Source organism: Chelonia mydas, chromosome 1 (assembly GCF_015237465.2).
Source record: "Chelonia mydas isolate rCheMyd1 chromosome 1, rCheMyd1.pri.v2, whole genome shotgun sequence".
Lineage (NCBI taxonomy): Eukaryota > Metazoa > Chordata > Testudines > Cheloniidae > Chelonia > Chelonia mydas.
Window position 1 is genome coordinate 36,780,880 of NC_057849.1, and position 20,566 is coordinate 36,801,445.

At 41.0% G+C, this 20,566-nt stretch overlaps 1 protein-coding gene across 17 annotated transcripts in view; it reads left to right on the forward strand.

Annotated features, from left to right (window-relative positions):
• Nucleotides 1-20,566, forward strand: part of ELMOD1 (ELMO domain containing 1) — a 63,294-nt gene that overhangs the window by 19,658 nt on the left and 23,070 nt on the right. For 12 of the 17 annotated variants that reach the window (XM_043529864.1, XM_043529897.1, XM_043529907.1 and 9 more), the window contains 3 exons: nucleotides 14,917-15,062; nucleotides 15,201-15,229; nucleotides 17,917-18,014. In XM_043529864.1, coding sequence (XP_043385799.1) covers nucleotides 14,917-15,062; nucleotides 15,201-15,229; nucleotides 17,917-18,014 — 273 coding nt within the window. Of the gene's footprint in view, nucleotides 1-7,962; nucleotides 7,982-10,738; nucleotides 10,879-10,914; nucleotides 10,977-14,916; nucleotides 15,063-15,200; nucleotides 15,230-17,916; nucleotides 18,015-20,566 lie in introns of those variants that run through there. The other 5 variants (XM_043529883.1, XM_037890234.2, XM_037890248.2 and 2 more) reach the window with 3 other exon arrangements.

Below are 20,566 nucleotides of genomic sequence, written 5' to 3' on the forward strand. Positions count from 1 at the left end.
GTGGAATATAACTTATTATTGGTTGCTTTTCAGCCACTTTGCCACTACCATTTAATTAAAACTGTCAAAATGTTAGATTTTATTAAAACTTCATTTTCAGTTATACAGAATATTGGAACTGGCCTATTGAATCACATCAGTGATCCATCTAATCCAGTGGCATGTCACCAGTACTTGATGTTTCAGAGGAAAGTTGAAGAAACTCACAAATGGACAACTAAAGAATGATCCGTTAATGGCAGAGAATCCCTTTGGTACTGCAGATTTCAGTATTGTTACTTGAGGTTGATCATCCGTAATGATCTGGTACCTAAGCCATACTTGCTGCCATGACTCTCTTGTTTAAATGGGTTTCCTTCACTACTTCTGTCAGCAGTGATGTAGTGCTAAATTTTATAGCGTAGGAGCCCTGTAGAGGGGATCTCAAGTTAGTAATTCTGTCACGTGCAATAGGGTTTGAATATGGGTGCTTTGTCTTATGGTGACACAGGGATTTTAGATTTTGGAGGCTAACGTTTTACCGAGAAATTTTATCTAATGGAAAATCTGCACAACAGCAATTGTGAGCCTTCATGCATTGGTAATAAATACACATACGTCTCAACATGAAACACGCACAACTCCGGTTTTATTTGCCAAACTTCTTATTGGCCAAACTAGGTAACAAGGCACATTCAAAGCACACATGTTGTTAGTCAAAAAGCCCACTGGCACCACATGTAAAATACTGTCTTTACAACATTCATGTTCTCTGCAAACTTCATATGAGGGGAAGATTCACTGGTTTGCTCCAGCTACTTGTGAGCTACTCCGTAAACCTGATTTGACTGGCTAATCAGACCAGGTTGACAATGGTTTTCCACAAGCCCCCACTTATCCTGACAGACATCCCAGCAGCTGTGACACACACCCTGTTCACTGCAGCCCCTCATCCCACAGGCTCTCAACACTCCCCGTTCACCCCTTAGCCCACCGACAACTCTCCCTCCTGCCGCTCACCCACCGCCCCTGGGACTTTCCTGGCCATTCACCACCACATCCCTGGCTCAACACTCTGCTTCTGTCCCAGGCTAGAAGGGCTCCTCTCAACCACAGCTACCCAGCAGCTTCGCTAGCTGCCATCGCCCAGCTAACACACGCACAGCACAGGCCAAATTTGAGTGATGAGTGGTATTGCGGCCTTGCACATGGGATCACAGTGCCAGTCCAGTTTGGTGCAGGCAGAGGGAGGCCAGGCCAAACCTGAGCGGCACTGACATTGAGCGCCAGGTTGCACCGTCACTAGGGGTTTGGTCCAGGAGGCTGCTCCTCCATCATGATGAAGGAGCTGCTAGGCCAAACCTGAGTGACACTACAACCTTGGTGCCAGGTCGCAATGGCACTTGCTCAAATTTGGCCCAGCTGTTCCCTGCCCTGAAGGAAGGGTGGCCGGGTCAAATGGGAATGCCGTTGGAACCCCGTTCACCAGGTGAAGTGCCAGTGGGCTGCTCTGTCCTGGATTTCAGGTGCCGGAGCTACACTCCGGACCACTCCAGCACCACAACACCCCATCTGTCACTGACTGTATATAAGCTCCCGGGGAGTGTTACTGATGATTTTGATTTGTATGCACGCAGCCAGCTCTGATTTTAATGTGCTGTTAGTAAAGCTCCTGTTTTAGTCAAGCCCAAATCAGATAGACAGTGCCTTCATTTTGACCCATATAACCACTTCCCCGTTGTTTCTGATTCTTTTCCTGTTGGGTGACTAATTAGAGAGGGTTGGCATTGCCCATTGTGAGCATGGTGATGGGCACACTAGAAACTAAAATAAATCCCTGTGGATGCCCAGAAGGAAACTGCCATCTCTCTACTTCATATTATGATGCTCCAAAAGGCAGTGAATGGCGAGAGAGAGTCTTGTTTACTTACTTGGGAGGCACTCAGATACTATACTGGTGAGAACCAAATAAGTACCTGTTTGGGAAACAATTTTTCCCTTTCATGGAAAAGTCTAACATTTTGAAATTACTTTCCATTCTCATTTGGATTGAAAAGTCAAAATAGCAAAAAGTTTTTCTCAGAATTTTCCATTTTGCAAGTTTCAATTTGGAAATGTTGAAGTGGAAAAAGTGGACAGTTTTGAAGTATGTTTCAAAATGAAATCTTTCATTTTTGAATTGACATTTCAAAATGAAACGTCTCATTTTGAATCTCCCCCATCATAAAATCCAAAACATGAATCTAAATTGACATTTTTCTCTGAATTTTTTTGTCAAAATAATTTTCCAGTGTTAACACGTTTTTTAGTTGAAAAATTTCAACCAGCTTTGTTCAATAGACTTAGGGTGATAGTGAGCAGCAAACTAGATACCAGCATATAGTAGATATGACTGCAAAACTGCAATGAAGTTTGGAGGTGATCATTCCCGTTTGAATAGCACTAGTGAGACAACACGTAGAAACTGTGCACAATGCTAGACATCTATGATCGAATTAAGAGTGGCAGAACAGGAACTTTCCAAAGCTGATATCTACTGTTTGCAAAGGTAAAAGAACTGCCTCCTAGTGCAATCATTTTTCCAGGTAGGCTCTAGGGTAGTGCTTCTCAACCTACTTACCATTGTGGTCCATATATGCAGCTCTCTATGCATTATGGGGACCACATCCACGCAATATATATATATTACCTGTGTGGCCCTGAGGATGTCACATGGGCCACAGCTGTGTGCTGATTGGGCCACAGCTTGAGAACCACTGCTCTAGAGTAAGGAGACTGGGTAGAAAATGAGGGTGACAGAGGTATTTTGAAGCTGCCTCTTGCTGAGGGAGTTCATTTGAAGCGAAATGGAAACTACTCCATCCCTGTGGACTTCCCAGAGTGGCAGCCATTATAAAGACGACTTGGGGAGAGAGACTGGGAGCCAGAATAGGCTCTAGAAAGAGCAGATCATATGATAAAACATGTCTGTGTAAGTTCAGAGCCTGTGGCATGAGCGATTCTCTCCATTAGTTACGGAGGTAGGTTTAGGGTGTGGATGTGGCTTGTGTATTAGAAGTAAAACGTTAGAGTGGTCTTGTGGAAAGGAAGGATGACCTGGTGGTTAACACACTGGACTGGGACTCAGGAGCTCTAGTCCATTCTGGCTCTGCCCCAGACTTCTTTGTGTGACTGTGGACAAGTCACATAATTGCTTGATGTCTCTTCTCTGTCTGTAAAATGAGAAGTACAATTCTTGCTTTCTCCCACCTTCGTCTGTCTTGTCTACTTGGACTGTAAGACCCTCAGGATAGGGGCCATCTCCGATTGTGCTAGGTGCTGTACATATACATAGCAGGGCCTCTAGGTGCTACTGGAGTACAAGACACTAATTCACGTCCTGATGGGCTAAACAAGACAAATATAAGTGTCGATATAGGACAAGTTTTCAGTAAGGATGAAGATGTTGTAATTTTCATATTGGGTTCTGTGTGGTTTTTAATCTGTTCCTTTTCTGTTGATGTATTGTTTTTGGGTTATTTTTATAATCTGTTTAAAATCCTGACCCATTCCTTTGATGTGGTGATTGTTGTAAATATGGTTTGTTTTAATTAAATATCAAAATTTTCAGGGCATACTATTTAAAGCGTATTCTGTCAAAAATAGATTTTAAAAAATTGATCCCTTTTAAAAAAAAAAAAAAAAAAAAAAAAGGCAAAGCTTAAGAGGAAAATATCCTTTAAAGGCGCTTCTTACCCACAACTCAGAAATGGCTGAACTCAAAAATTACCTTTCCTCACTGTGAAGCAGTCTGTCTTCCACATGGAGGGGGGATGGTGGGTTAGTGTTAGAAAAGTTTTCAAAAACTTGGCATTGTATGTGAATGATAGTGACTCTTGCTGACATTGAGACTAAGTTGTTATATGTAGGACTAAGGTAGAAAGATTCCTACGAAGAAATTAGTTATGATGCTGCTTAGTGACACTTCATTTAATAAACTGAAGCCTTGCAATGCTTGAGAGATTAAAAAGCACAATCAATCTTTCTCTGTATAGATTATATTTGATTTTAAACCCTTCCTTCAGTCATTCCTTGTCCACTTGATCAACTCATCCGTTCAGGCCCTTCCCATGACCCTGCCAGTGAGAGAGAATGGACTTTATGGCATGTTTGGAAGGGTAATCAATTTGCCTCTGGCGAGCCAAAGGAGTAGCAAATTCCAGAGCCAAGGTTTCTCCTGGAGAATGCCCTGCCAGCAGTCCATCCTATTTAAAGCAAGGGGACTCCACCTTAAATGTCTCTGCTGATCACAGTTGTTGTAGTGCTGCACCTTGGGTTTCTCAGGTAACCAAACCCCAACCCATTTAATGACCATTTGGCAATGCTGAAACTCTTGCAGATTTTGCGGGGTGAGTGGTAGAAGGTACCATCTGCTTGTGAAAGCGTGAGGCTGTTCCACATTCCAGCTGTGGTCCAGCCAACTAAAGACAATGTAGTATTCATTGTACATAAGGGATCTGCTTGGGTCTGCAACTTTCCACGTTCTGTCTTTTAACATCCCTTTTGCTTTGGGAAGACTTCCCTGAGAATTTAAAAACTGGACAGGTGCTGTTCCTGAATTGGGACTGTCCATATGGTCAGATTTATTTATGCACCTGAACCTTCACTCTCTTATTGTGCAGCACCAACAGAGGACTTATAAATATTGCAGAGAGCATTCTCATGGAGGGATTAATATAACCTCTCCAGAGCTGTCTTTGTTTTCGTTAGTTTCTCGCCTTCATTTGTTGGACAAACCCACGTGAAATGCTCATTAGATCTGGGCACTCAGTTATCAGATAATTTAGGAGTAAGTGTGAATTTGATAAGCCAACCAGAAGGGAGGGTTGTTTCTTGCTCTCACTTTCTGATTCTTATCACACGTGCATAGTCTGGGGTTTGTTCTGTTTGCTTCAGTTTGACTTCCTGGCTCAACACAAAAGCAGGAACATTTTGGAGAATTTCCTGAAGTTTGAAATTTTGGCAAAAACGGGAAAAGATTCTCATAGAAAACGTCTCCACTTTTCAACCAGCTCTGCTCACAACTGGGTCTTGGTGAGGCTGCCAAGATGTCACTTCCTTTTATTGTTGTTTATTATTATTATTATTATTTATTATTATTTCAGATACTAAAATATAATTAGTTACTTACTGTACTTAACACCTGCTCAAGTTGGTTGGAGTGCAGTTTTTCCTCAGTAAATCTCAGAAATTTGTCACCCTCCCTGGGTCTACTGGTAAACAGCCTCCAAGCACTAGCAAATTTTTACAATATGTTATATGTCTTGCCCTGATCCCATCAAGTAAAATAAAAATCACCGAGGCAGTTGAAAGTAGGGAATGCGAAGGTGCAGCTCCCAATATAGAATGCTTTTGAATCACTCTGTCCTGATGTGTTCCTTGGTTGCTATAGTGATTTTCCTCCATGTATAAGCGGATGGGCAAATTGGAATTCAGTCTTCCTTATGTCTGAAAAACTGTCTGATATGTCGTACAGTTTTTTTAAAAAAAGGAGCTATCAGGTTTGTGTGGGGCAGACAGATAATTCTCCTTGTAACGATGGCCAGCAGAGAACCTTACTGTTGATCCTTATTTACAGCTGAAAGTTACACAAATAAAACGAGGACCAGTCAAATTGAATTGTTCATAAAAGTACAGTATAACATTTTAAAAGGGTTTTTCTTACTTGGACAAGCTGCTGGTCTGTGGATGGAATATAGAAGTCTTATTTTTCCAAGCTAAAATCGGAGTGCAGTTACCCAGTAACGGTACAGTGAGCAGCTCTCAGTGTATTGCACCAGCATCCAGCAGACAAAATGAATAAACATCATCCATTATCTGATGTGACAGAAATAACGTCTTTTCCACTGATTTGTGTATGTCTGCAGGGAACAAAGTAGTTGCATAGGTCTCTTGTGTATCTGCAGTATGTAAAACTAGGCATGAAGGGAAGATAGTAAGGGTGGCAAACAAACTGTGGATCTATGGGATGGATTTTTAAATTAGAACGTTTGTTTTAATTTATATCAAACTTAGTCATCAGCACTGGGCATCTAATTAAAAAAGCCAGTTTACCAAGGACTCAGGCAGTTGAATTTGTTCAATACTGATCTGTTCGTGGCTTTGAAAATACTAATCTTCCTATGGCTCTGAAAAATCATTTGAGACCAGAAGAATCGGGCTTGTTCCATTCATTAATTTAAGGTGGGATTTTCAAAAGCTCTCCTCACTGGCCTGAGTTACTCCCACTGAAATCATTGAAATGCTGAGCTTTTTTTGAAAATCCCACCTTTAAACTCCTGGGGGGTTTACTTCCTGCAGGACAGGATTTTCTCAGACGTAGTAGGGAATTTGGGAAATCTTTGAGCTAAAAGAGGATTTGATCTTTTAAACATGGATAAAACAAGTACTCTTGTCTGCAATAAGAGAACTCAATCATGATTATCTTGCATTTTTCATGCCTCTCGTAGTATTTGAAAGGCTGAACAGGCAGTTAATTCACCAGTCATTGACATTCAGCCATGTTTTGGATGGGACAGAGCATGGGCATACAGTAGAACCTCAGAGTTACAAACACCAGAATTACGAACTGACCAATCAACCACACATCTCATTTTGGAACTAGAAATACACAATCAGGCAGCAGTGATGAAGACAATACAGTACTGTTAAACGTAAGCTAAAAAAAAAAAAAGGGGAAAGCAGCATTTTTCTTCTCCACAGTAAAGTTTCACAACTGTATTAAGTCAGTGTTCAGCTGTAAACTTTTGAAAGAACCACCATAATGTTTTATTCAGAGTTACGAACATTTTAGAGTTATGAACACCTCCATTCCTGAGGTGTTAGTAAATCTGAAGTTTTACTGTATTGCACAATGGTTTAGGACCAGAGGGAAAGAGCAAGGAAACTTTGGATAGATTATTAATCAAGTTGAGATGTGGCTTCAGTATTAATTTTGGTTGAGTCTTTTCTCAGATTTTCAGTCTGTGTTTGACATGGTCCCCATGTCTTGCTATGATGGAGAAGATCAGCAGAGTTAAATTACCCTTTATATAAAAGTCTGACTGACCTGATCAGAAAACACCACATCAAGCACGCTTTTCTATGACGATTATCAAACTCCGAGGACACTATCCACTCCATTAGGATAATGATGTTTAACACAAGTTGAAAGGACCATGGGGCTAACTGAGAGAAATATCTGACACCCTTTGCAAGCTCAGCTGAAAATGCTCATGTGGATAGCTTCAGAGTGAAGAACATCATCTACTGAGTTATCACCACACTCATGCTGAATAGGAAAGCTTCCTGAGAGCTTTCCTATTCAGCTACTCTTCAAACTACTCGACTTAGTTTGTGAGATCATAATAGTCTAAGGAGTTAGCTACATGGGTAATACACGCAAGTTAAAGCATGTTAAACCCTCATTTGGAAGCTCTAATTCAGAAGTTGTGTCCTTAGTTTGCTGTAACCTAATCTGAGGAGGAATACGTTACAGTTTACTAAGGCCACTTTACTTCTGAATGAGAGCATCCACATGCGGGTTTAACGCACATTAACTTTGCGTCTTTAGTTAATTCGTCTTAACGTCACTGAATGTCATTAGTAGATGATACGGCTTACAGGCCTGATTGGTTATTGCTTCCCATACTTTTAAATCTGACGTCAGATTGTAGGAATTCTATAGCTTCTAGCACCCTCCTTTCTCCTCTCCACTTCCTCGCTCATGGAAGAGACTCCATGGTTAGCATTATCATTGCTGTGCTCCTTCACAGTAGCTTTTTGGTTTCATCGCGCTGCTGGTGCTGCAAGGAAAATCGAGAACAACAGCGTAAGGCTATATGCCCAATGCCTTTCTTTGTTGAAGTAGCTCATGGCAGAAAATGAATGTTGAGAAGACCCAGAGAAGAATAGTGACATGCAGAAAGGAAAGCTTGAGGGAGTTGAAGACTTGATGAAGTGGAAGAGCAAGAAAAAGAAAGAGGTGAGATAGGGATGCGATACCCATGGTCAGTCTAGTGAGTCAAAGAAACCCCAGAGAGAAAACTCCCACAGAAGTTCCCTTGTCATCTGAAATAGTATGGGAAAGATTATAGTTAAAAATTATAATTAAATCCCTGTAACATTTCAAACCACTGTGTGGTATTCTGCAGCTATTAGACATTGCTGTGTGAGCCTGTTCCTAGGTACACAGTATATCTTAAGGGGTGGGAAAGCATAGTAATGTAGGGCTGGAAGAGACCTCAGGAGGTCATCTAGTCCAGCCCCCTGTGCTGAGGCAGGACCAAATATACCTAGACCATCCCTGAAAGGTGTTTGTCTAACCTATTTTTAAAAGCCACAGGTGATGGAGATTTCACAACCTTCCTAGGTAACCTGTTCCAGTGCTTAACTATCCTCATAGTTAGGAAGTTTTTCCTAATAGCTAACCTAAATCTCCCTTGCAGCAGATTAAGCCAGTTTATTTCTTGTCCTGTGCTCAATGGATATGGAGAGCAGTAGATTACCATCCTCTTTATAACAACCTTTTACATATTTGAAGACTGAACATGTTCAATTCTTTCCTCATAGGTCTTGTTTTCTAAACCTTCAATCATTTTTTGTTGCTCTCTGGACTCTTTCCAGTTTGTCCACATCTTTCTGAAAGTGTGGCACCCACTGGACACAGCACCCCAGTGAGACCTCACAACTGCCTTATGAATGAATGACTTCTCTTATAAAATACGTACGTTTTTTACCTCTTTGAATTTCTATCTTTGCTGAGAGCAAGCGCTTGCCCGTGTGGGTATCGCTGTGTCACAGGAAGCTGTGTGCTAGCAGTGACACCCTATTCCGCTTCCTTGCCATTCAGGTAGAATCAGTGCGAGGCACCGGCAGGTTCTTAGAATTCTAATACGTAACAATTCATGTGCAGGTTACAGTTTATCAAACTGGTTTTTGAGACAGAATGGGAGGCTTGATACTGGTGCTTCCCTTTGAACGCTTGCTGATCTTGAAGAATTCTAACCCTTCAAACTATAAAGTATTTGCGGGAGGCATGTTGGAGCTGCTGTGCCAGGAGGAAGGCGTGTGTGTGGCAGGAAGACAATGGACCAGGACAACATTCATGGGTAAAGGGGGAGGTGGTGTGGGAGGCAGCAGCAGGGGGTAAAGAGAGGAAGAGAGTTCTGAGTAGTTAACTCTGCCTAGGGTGACCAGACCGCAAATGTGAAAAATCAGGACAGGGGGTGGGGGGTAATAGGAGCCTATATAAGAAAAAGACCCAAAAATCAGGACTGTCCCTATAAAATCGGGACATCTGGTCACCCTAGCTCTACCCCCAAACCCCCTTTTGGAGCCCGAAATAGAGATGAAACGTTTTCTTAGGGTCAGAGTAACCTTTTCTAAGCCATGTTATCCCAGTTACGTTGAGCTTCATTAATATATTACTCTGCATGTAACAAATCACTTTGAATACTCAAAATTTTTGGGCTAAGGGATGGAGTTCCTGTGTGTGTGCGCGCGCAAGTACATACGCTCGCACGAGAGATTTATGCAAGGTAATGTGTGCGTCTGTATACACGTGTGTACTAGTATTAATGCATCATTAAGGTTCAGGCATCAAGCACTCACAATTAAGACATTTACAGTTACTAGTTTACGTCTGTAACATGGCCACATGCATATTATACAGTATTTTCTTTTTGCGTTTTTCCTGATTAAATGGTACTGCTAACTTACGTGTGAGGCCCTTCATTTTATTCGTTTAAAGTTTCCTAGGAATTTATCAAAAAATTTTAAAAGGTGAAAATCAGGGCAAAAAATTAACTGAATAGTTTTCTGGGTAAATAGGGTAAATATTGGGAACAGGAGGACAGAAAAAAGCAATAAATAGAGATGGCATCTTGGTACTGAGTGGCACAGGTTGTCAAGCCGCCATCTCTCCATCCAGACTCAATCAGCAATCTGTGCATATGACACACACGCATGCATGTGTGTGTCTTGCAGTACATTGCCTTAGTTTAACAGACTGCCTTGCATTTACACTTAGACTAATTTATTATTAACATAAAATCTTCTACCTAATGTAACATATTGGATTTTCATAATATAATCAGTATTTTCATAGACTTCAGTGGTCCAAAATAAGAGTGAAAATTGGTAAAAAAGCAAATAGCTTTTTGTAAAACTAGGAATTTTGGGTTAAAAAAGACAGAAGGCTTTCCTTCTGTGTTAAGTATGCATAACGCAGACTGTACATATGTGTGTGATAATGTGTGTGTGTGTGCAGTGTTGTGGAGCTCATGCTGTGGGGGAACAAACCCTACTTTTTACTTGGTTTTCTGAACCTTAATGTTGAATTAATACTCACTTGAGTGGAGAAGTTTGATTATCATTTTGGAACCACTTTGAGCAGGTGTAAATGGCTACACAAGCCAGTGGCGAATCAGGCTCTACATTTTCTGTGCAAAGAAAACATGTGCCAGACCTAGAGCAAGCTTGGGGGAGGGGAGGAAGGGGAATCTATTTCCACAAGAATTTGGAAGGTATTGGCATATGTTGCCAGAGGCAGTCGTGTGTGTCATCCAACCTAATTCAGTGATCATACTGTAATGCCGCGCTAGATATTTATTTATTTATTTTTATTTATTTATTTAAATTCTCAATCTCTTTGTTTCACTTGGTGGGTGTCTAGGAATTTGTCAGTTCACTTTAAAATAAAAACCTAGCCCATTTCATCAGCAGTGTGCTTTCATTACAGGATTTCTGCAAGCAAGAATTCATTTTTATTAAAAAAAAAATAATTGAAAACAAATTTCAGTAACTGTTCATACCATTCTCGTTGTAAAGAAGACTTCCACTATCACAAGGTTAAGATGGACGAGTAGTATAACATTACAGGTATCTACAAAACAAAGATTTTTTTTTTTACTTTAGGTTCCTAGTTATAATTAATGCAGTCTGCTTTATTAAAAACAGCCACTGTCAAACGTTTTATGGTAAGTCACATTTGCAGTATCTTTGTCATTTCTTTAGCACTGTGGTCTATTTTTAATAGCTGTACTTTTGGTTAATAATAATAAAAATAACCTAGCATTTATTTAGCTGTTTTCATTTGTAGATCTCAAAATGCTGTACAAAGGAGGTCAGTATCATTATCCCCATTTATAGGCGGGGATAGCCATGCTTAGTACAAGCCATACACAAAATTATAATGGTGAACATAAATTGGAACGAGGGAAAAATAGCTGTGAAGTCCAAACTCCTTATACCACTATAGGCATGTTTCATCATTGAACCTAAAGGCAGTGCCAGAATAACACGTCACGACTAGCAAGTTTTTGAGACTTTATCCATTTCCAGGAACACTTGTTTTCCATAAAACCAGATTTTTACCAGTAATGAAAGATGGATTGTCATGTTTAAGCTCCAAGGGAAGGAGTTAACTACAACCATAGAGTTTTTATAAAGGAGCTATGCCGTTTGTAAGAGAAAGTCTCTGCATTGGAAATAAACATTTTGATTGAGCAGCTTGCTTGGAGATAAATGGATCTTTCTTCTATATGCAAAGAAGAGATGACCACTGTGGGCTACGGACATTGCTGCAATAGAAGTACATTGGAATCGTAAAATGCACTGCACACCAAATAGTATATGATATTCATTTACAGCACATATCAGTGATCAAAAAGCAAATTTTTTGTCTTACTCCATTTGGGTCCCAGCCAGCAGTGCTCTCAGATAGAACTCCCGTTTACTTCATTGGAGTTCTTCCTTAGTAGGAATGCAGATGAGCACTTTAACGTTCCATCAACTTCATGAGGTATCTGTTGCTGAGTTGTGCTTGTTTTGTTGTTTGAAGATAGTAACCTAATCCAGGATAGCAACAACCACAATGACTCATGGGGCATATGTGACTGCTGGAGTACTGAAATGTCCAGCTTTAGAGTCTATTTTTGCAGGAGCAGAATTGAAGATTATGGATGAACACATTGGCTGCCTTTGTATGACACATTTTATTCTCTCCTTTCGCCTGATTTATACTTCTGACTGCTGCAAAGACCTTAACAATATCTGTGCATCTGCTTAGTGGTGGGATTTTTTTTTTCCTAACTGCTGTTTTGTTTGCTCTCTTAATACTAAGAAGTTGGTTGCCTGGCATATATTGGAGTAAATCCTCACTTTTCTTTTAACGTGCAAGAACATTTTAGTGCTAGCAATTGGGGTATTCTCCATATCTGTGTATATTTGATTCCAGAGGGGACACATCATTTAGGCTATGTTTACACTACAGCTTATGTCCGCATAATTTGTGTCTCAGGGGTGTGAATAAACCACCCCCCTGAGGGACATAAATTACACCACCATAAGGGTTGGTGTGGACAGCACTATGTCGGCAGGAGAGGTTCTTGACATAGAGCATGTTCACCTGCTGACATAGAGCATGTTCACCATACGTGGCACAGCTGCATCGGTGTATGTGTAGACAAGCCCTTAAAAGTCATCAGGCTTTCTGACTGAATCCAAAATACAGACTTCCTGTGGCATAAATACTAAGGGCGCGTCTACACTAGGACACTTAGGCAAGTTAAGACAAATTAACTAATGGTGTAAAGTCAAAGCTCATTAGTTCAGGTGCATTTAACCCTCATGTGGATGCTCTCATTCAGATGTAAAGTGGCTTTCCTTGGTTTTCGCTTAATCCTCCTTCAAAGAGGATTAAACTAAACTAAAGGAAACTAAGCACCCACACAGGGGTTTAATGCACCTTTTATCTTCACACCTTTAGTTATTGTGGCTTAATTTTCCTTAGGGTATGTCTACATTTAAAATGCTACAGTGGCACAGCTATAGCCCTTCAGTGTAGACACTACATATGCTAACATCGGCATAGGTAAACCACCTCCCCCAGAGGAAACTAGGACTAGATCCACTTAACTAGGCCACTTAGAGGTGCAGAATTTTTCACACCCCTGAGTGACCTAGTTATGCTGCTCTAATTTTCTGGTGTAGAGCAGGCCTTAGCGTCTCTGTGTAAATGTGCTTGTAGGGACTGATCTTGACCTGTTGTGAATTGATACTGCTCTATTAATGCTGAGCCAGTTTACACTGGTTGAGTATCTTACACAGTGGTCAGGTCTACACTACAAAGTTTTGTTGGCTTAGCTGTGTTGGTCTGGAGTGTGTTTAAAAAAAAAAAAAAACACTCTAGCTGGTATAGCTATGTCTGCAAACCCCCAGTGTAGATGCAGGTATGCTGAGAGAATAGTTCTTCTGTTGGAATAGCTGTTGTCATGTGGGGACATGGTGTTACTGTGTCAACAGAAAACTCCTTCTGGCAGCATGAGTCACATTTACATTAGGGACTCTGCTTGTATAGCTATACTGCCAAAGCATTTGAAGTGTAAACAAGGCTTTCGTATTTCAATATAACTAATTTCAAGAACTTGACACATAAGCTTAAATTCGGGATCTGTTGCCAACTATGTAAATTCTGTATAATCTGTTTTCCAAATATTCTTGGCACTTACATAGCATTCATCACATTACTTCCTTTTATATAAAATTATAGTAGAATGAGAGACGTGGAACTTAACGGGTTGCTCTTCTTGAGCCCTTTTAACATAATACCATTGAAAACTAGTGAGTCATTCTCCCAATTATCAGAACTAGTTTTGTAATTAGACTGTTGCTTCCGAAATTAGGGTCTGATCCTTTGGAGTGCTGAGTGCTTCCTGCACTTCCCTCCACTCCTAGTGAAGCGAATGGGAGTTAAGAGTTATTTGACACTCTGCAGGATCTGGTCCTTCAGATCCACAGCAGTAAAAGGACTACATGGATGATTTGCTCAGAGAATGCATTTCTTGGGTCTGAAGGTTTTTCTGCAGATAATAGTCACAGTTCTGTGGAAAAAAAATTTAACTGCAGGCATGCTATTGTGGCTTTACTTATCTAATCCCCTCCTAACTAAACACAGCAAATAATAATAATAATTGTGGAACACTTGCTGCCATCACATAGTTCACTCTGTGCGTTATATCCCTTTCCCCACCTTTGTCTGTCTTGCCTATTTAGACTGTAAGCTCTTCGGGGACAGGGACCATTTATTACCCTGTGTTTGTACATCCTTGATTGGTCCTTAAGCAGTACCGTAATAAATGCAATAAAACATATTGTTAGAAATTTTTATTTTAGTAACAAAATATTGACATGAATGAAAAATAGAATCCTCTTCAGAACTGCAGCGTACCTAGACTTCTGTGACCTTGTGATTATTATAAACACTGCTGTGTGGCTGCTCCCCATCTTCAAAGGGCTGAACAAACGTTGGCCCTTCTTCAGGAATCATCCTTGTTCAGGACAGCCACTCAAATGCATGATTAAAGGAAGATTCAGTGCTTTCCCTAATTAGGGCCATTCATTCTCATGCCCTGGGAATTAGGTATCGTCGTATTAATCAGTATTAATAATCCTTTAACTTCTCAGTCAAGATGAGAGGTTGAGTGACTGGCTCAAGGGGATAGAGTTTGTATCAAAGTGGGATATAGAATTAAGGGGTTGTGGCTCACTAGACTTTACTATAATCATTCTGAGCTCTGTACACCCCTTATTATGTGGGCATAATTCCTGTTGACATTAAGAAGACTTATGCACACAAACTCCTATATTAAGGCGGGGAAAAATTTCATAGAACTAAAATTCTTTTGGGGATTCTTTTCTGAGCTGATTCGTGGTTTGGCTTTTTCTAACTGGGTAAAACTGAAGGGCCTGATTCTGCAAAAGTTACTTGTATAAGTAATCTATTGCAGAATAAGACTCCATTTGTTCCTTGTATAAAAGTTTTGTCCTTCAGATACACAGTTAGGCATCTTAAAATCTTGCCTGTTTCGTTTAGACAAATTCAGTTCCAAATTCTCACTTTAACGTTTCCTTTGACAGAATGTTTGTCCAGGTGTGCCTGTACTTCTACTGTAAATGTTTGTGGCGCTGTCTGAAATTTGTGGTGAGGAAATTAACAGGACGATGTGAATTACAAAGAATCTGTTACAATATCAAACCTGGGGCCAGCAGAACTATGAAGATAGGTAAGTGTAAAATACCTGGTATTCCTCACGTTTCTGTTCTTGTCTATAAGTGTGGCCACTACACACACACAGTGTATGTTGTTTGGCTTAAAAGTGAACTGAACTAATTACGTTTTTAAATAACTGTTTCCTTAACAGAGACATCACTGAGGGGTTCAAAAAATAAGGTGAGTGAACTTCTCTCTCCCTCTTTCTCTCGTATACTTTTCCACTCAGCATTTCACAGCATGCCTCTTTCCAATTTGTAAAATGAAATTTAACAGTCGATGACAACATGTTTGTCACGGGGTGCAACCCTTGTCCCCAGACTGGCACTGCTGCCTCCTAGTCGTGCTGCAGATTAGCTCAAGGCCAGTGCCCATGTCCGTGGTCTGTACACCGGCACTCTCTTTGCTGCTCCGCTCTCGGCTCCCAGAACTGCAGCATCCTCTTTGCAACTCAGCCCTCAGGCTATGCCATAGTCTGTGTTTCCACCTTCCGAGGGAGGGGAAGGGAGAGGATAACTGTCCAACAGTCCAGCCATTTTTCTCAGTGGCGAGGAGGGATCCGGGCCTGCCCGCTACTCTGCACCCCAGCCGAGGGACTCTGTAAATAGCAGCCTCCTGCTGCTCCTCTGTAACCTGTGTCAATGCTGCTATGTTTCCCTGGGCCACTTTCCCCATGGCCCCAGCACCTTCTTCGCCTTACCTCAGGGCACTGAGCTGCTCAGTCCCAGCAGCCAGCCAGAAGCTCCCTCTCACTCCCCCAGTCCCTGCTGGTAGTTGCTTTGTCCAGGGTGCGTAGTTCTTTCAGCCCTCCAGGGACACAGTCCTTTCTCCCTGGGCTCCCAGCAGCAACTGACCTTGCAGCTCCCCTTTATCCCAGCCTGCCGGGCCTAGATTGGGTGCTCTTTGCAACTACTCTCTGAATGGCTGTGCTTCACACAGCCTCTCTGGGATGCTCTGAGGACTCACCTCCCTTGCTCCTTCTGGGGCAGGGCATGATTAACCCCTTCTATGCTTTTGTGGGGTAGGCACCCCATCACAGTGTTCACTTGTCAAAATTAGCACACTAGTTTTCCCACCTCACAAAACCTATATAAAGACTGACACGCTTTAGCATAAATAGCAACCTCTCCTCAGGAGAAGTCTGTGGCTAGAGTAGGAGGTGGTTTTGCAAGATAAGATTGAGTTCAACAAAACTATATTGGGAAACTGTTTGTGTTTATAAAATGCTTAGTGCATTGTAGACAGTAATGGAGACAAATAAGAAAAGGGAGATAGGATGATCTTGTGGTTAAGGCACTGGACTAAGACTTAGGAGTCCTTGGTTCAGTTCCTGATTTTGCCAAAGACTTCTTGGGTGTCCAGGGGCAATTCATTGAATCACCCTTTGCCTCAGTTTCTGTATATGTAAAAATGGGGATATTACTTCTGTACCTTATGGTGATTGGGGGACATGTAGAAGTACCTGGGCAGTGTGGTGTTTGTCCCTCACTTTTATGAATGTTCATACAAATATTTAAAACAACCTCTCAGTCTTTTCTCCTCAAACTGTAAAACTAGAATTCTGTTATTCTAAATACATTGCATGAGTTAAAGAGAAGAGCATGAGAACATAAAAACTATATTTTCAAACTATACGCTTCTGTCTGGGAAGGGAAATCTAGTGTCATTGGAAAGCATGCTATTTATATCTGCATTACAAAAAAATTGCACAAAATAAACTAAATGGCATCTACTCTATACATGTTACAGTGCCGCTAATGGAAAGTATGAACCTACATTGTGAGAAGTTTTGAAAATTTGACCTATGAGGAAAGCGTGAAAGAATTAGGCATGTTCAGTCTAGAGAAGAGAAGACTAAGGGGGATGTAATAACCGTCTTCAGATATGTGAAAAGTTGTTATAAAGAGGACCAGTGATAAATTTTTCTCCAAATCCACTGACGGTAGGACAGGAAATAATGGTCTTAGTTTTCTGCAAGGGAGACTTAGGTTAGGTGTTAGGAAAAACTTTCTAACTATAAGGGTAGTTTTAAGCACAGAAACAGGTTATCTAGGGAGATTGTGGGATCCCCATCCTTGGAGGATTTTAAGAACATGTTGGATGCTGTCAGGGATGCTCTAGGTATTCTTAATCCTACCTCAGCATGCGGGGCTGGACTAGCTGACCTCTTGAGGTTCCTTCTAGACCTCGTTTCTGTGATTCTGTTCTACATACTGAATACCTGCATATGTGCAAGTGACAAGTGAGGTTGCCAGAGCAGATTCTCAAAAGATTTAATCCATTTTGAACTTCTGAGTTCTTGCTAGATTTTGATAATTTGATGGTTCAGAGGGTCTTTCCTATTAATTCACTGTAGCGATTGTGCATCTCTAATCTTGCTAGTGGGATCACTTGGAATACATGGGGGAAAAAACATTTTTCTTGCTTTATTGCTGTATGTCTGGAGTGTGTCCGTTTACCTTACACAAAACTCGTTTACCATATACTCTGGTATTTTAATACCGTATGGAGGCCAGAAATGCAAATATATTTTCGGAGTTCGTGGTCTCAGTCTAGTTCGTATTAGACCAAAGTCCACAATACAAAATATCTTCACAGTTGGTAACCACCATAGAGATGTACAGGATTGAGAGAGCCTGGGAAGGTAACCTGGCTCCTCACTAGGAGGGAGGATGATCAGGGTCAAGGTATGGGAATTAAACACACTGGAAGGGCTGCCCAGGGTGTATTTGTTCTGTGTGCATATAGAAAGTTGGGTTTCCTGAGCTGTCAATCTAGAAGTTCTCATGTGCATCACATTCCACCGCAATGAGTATCCACTAAATATCATCTTATAGTAGTTAATTTATGTTAAAATATATTTCCAGCTGCTGCAAACTTCAGTAAGTGTTCATCCAGATGCCATTGAAAAAACTATAGATGACATCATGGAACTGAAAAAGATTAATCCAGATATAAATCCACAGTAAGCTTTTTTTATTTCTTTATCAGAAAATTTGGAACTGTTGCTGTCTTTACTGCCTGTCTCCATGGAGAATCAGGCCTTCATGCTTAACTTTATTTCTCAGTGTGAATCTGCTCTGTGCTTCTTGTCCAAATAATGCTACTGAAAAATAAGTAATCTTTTATGGTGCCTATAATTGGCAGCAGTCCTGTGCCTCTTTACTTGGTTGTTTTCTGAATCTTGCTGTCTTTTATAAACTGATATACAAACTATATAGTGGTCACTTTCCCTGGGATGAAATGCAGCTGTGGTTGGTGTTCATGGCAATAAAAATGGTGGCTGTTTAGCAATGCACAGCAACATTACCTAGCGGTTTAGCGCAGGGAAGAAAGAAGCATACCGTAAGCAATTCAAACAATATTCTGATTTCTAACTAAAATTCTCCTTTAAATTACCCAAGTTGGAATTTTGACTGGGGCAACGTGATTAACACTCTCATTTTTTGTTTTTATGTAAATGCCACAAGATGTCATTGACCAAAAATGGTCAGGACTTTGGTTTTATTTCTCATGCAAAAGATGGTATTTCAAAAAGGAGTAATGATTTTCGGGTTACCTCGATTTTCTGGGTGTCCAATTTATGACACCCTACAGGGGCTTGATTTTTAAGAAAGTGGCAAGCACCTTCTGAAAATTGGATCCCTGTAAGGTTTTCTTTTCTTTAAGCCAAAAATTGGATGCTTCCTGCAAGAGATACTGCGGTTGACCACAGGTGGATGGACTAGATTCAGGAAGCCCTGAGTGAAATAATGTGGTCTGTGTTATGCAGGTCATCTGTATAACACAGATGTAGCCTGCAGGTTATGTAGACTGGAGCATCACAATGGTCCCTTCTGATTTTAAAAATCTGTGAAGGTGACTCAAACTGGGTGACCCAAAAAACACTAGCCGCTTTTGAAAAATGTTGGCCAATGTGTTCAACAGCACAATACCCCTGGATTCTTGGCTGGGAGTACAGTAAGAACTCGGAGGGAAGAATGCCATCATGTTCATCACATGGTAGGTTCAAATCCTGTCAGTGAAAATGGCAGTAATTAGGGCAGTATGAAAATATGGCTTCACCAATTGCTGGGGAAATAGGGATTGAGCTCTGGCGCTTAATTTGAGAGAGAAAATAAATTTAAATTGGCTTAGGTATTAACACTATCCATGTGGACTGAAAACTGGCTAAAAGACCATAAACAAAGGTTAAAGGTAAATGTCAACGAATTCAGCTGAAAGAAGATGCCTAGTAGGGACCTGCTGATTGGTATTTGGTCCAGTGTTGTTTAACATCTTTATCAATGATCTAGAAGGGGTACACTGATTAAAATTCACAGACCGTGTCAAACTGAGAATTGTTGAAGAGAAGGATGATATGATATGAGAGATTGCATTTTGAGGCAGTGTGGTTCAAAGAATAGGGCTGGGGCTCAGGAGGCTTGCTTTATATTCCCAGACATGGCACTCACCTGCTGCTTTATCTTGGGCAAATCACTTAACCTCAGTGTGCCTGTCTTTGGCCTCCACCTCTTTGTCTGTCTTGTCTGTTTGGGGACTTTCTCACTATGTGTTTGTACAGTGCTTAGCACAATGGGGTCCCAGTCTCTAGGCACTATAGTAGTGATAATACTTGTGATATGATAGCATGTTCCAGACTAGGGAGGCAATAGCCCCTTTCCCACTTAAATTCTTCCTCACGCCTCATATTTCAGCTTTCCCCAGGCCTTACATTCCCTCCAATCTGACAGCAACATCAACCGTGGGGAACAGGAACTTCTGGTCCATACTTTCAACCAGGGACCTGAGGGACATTACAGTCCATATCTCCCCTTCACTTCTGGGAACATCTGATGGGGAATATTCCCATTCCCAGTGGTTTTAAACCCCAGGGATCTTAGTTAAAACAAATTTCAGAGTAACAGCTGTGTTAGTCTGTATTCGTAAAAAGAAAAGGAGTACTTGTGGCACCTTAGAGACTAACCAGTTTATTTGAGCATGAGCTTTCGTGAGCTACAGCTCACTTCATCGGATGCATAGCATATCGTGGAAACTGCAGAAGACATTATATACACACAGAGACCATGAAACAAAACTTCCTCCCACCTCACTCCCCCGCTGGCGGGAGGAAGTTTTGTTTCATGGTCTCTGTGTGTATATAATGTCTTCTGCAGTTTCCACGATATGCTATGCATCCGATGAAGTGAGCTGTAGCTCACGAAAGCTCATGCTCAAATAAACTGGTTAGTCTCTAAGGTGCCACAAGTACTCCTTTTCTTTTTAGTTAAAACAAAGTGCCTAGAAAAGAGGTGAGAGAAAATCATATCCAATAAACTGTGATCAGTGTAAAATTCTCTCTCGTAATAACAGGTTTCAGAGTAGCAGCCGTGTTAGTCTGTATTTGCAAAAGGAAAAGGAGTACTTTTGGCACCTTAGAGACTAACAAGTTTATTTGAGCATAAGCTTTCGTGAGCTACAGCTCACTTCATCGGATGCATTCAATGGAAAATACAGTGGGGAGATTTATATACATAG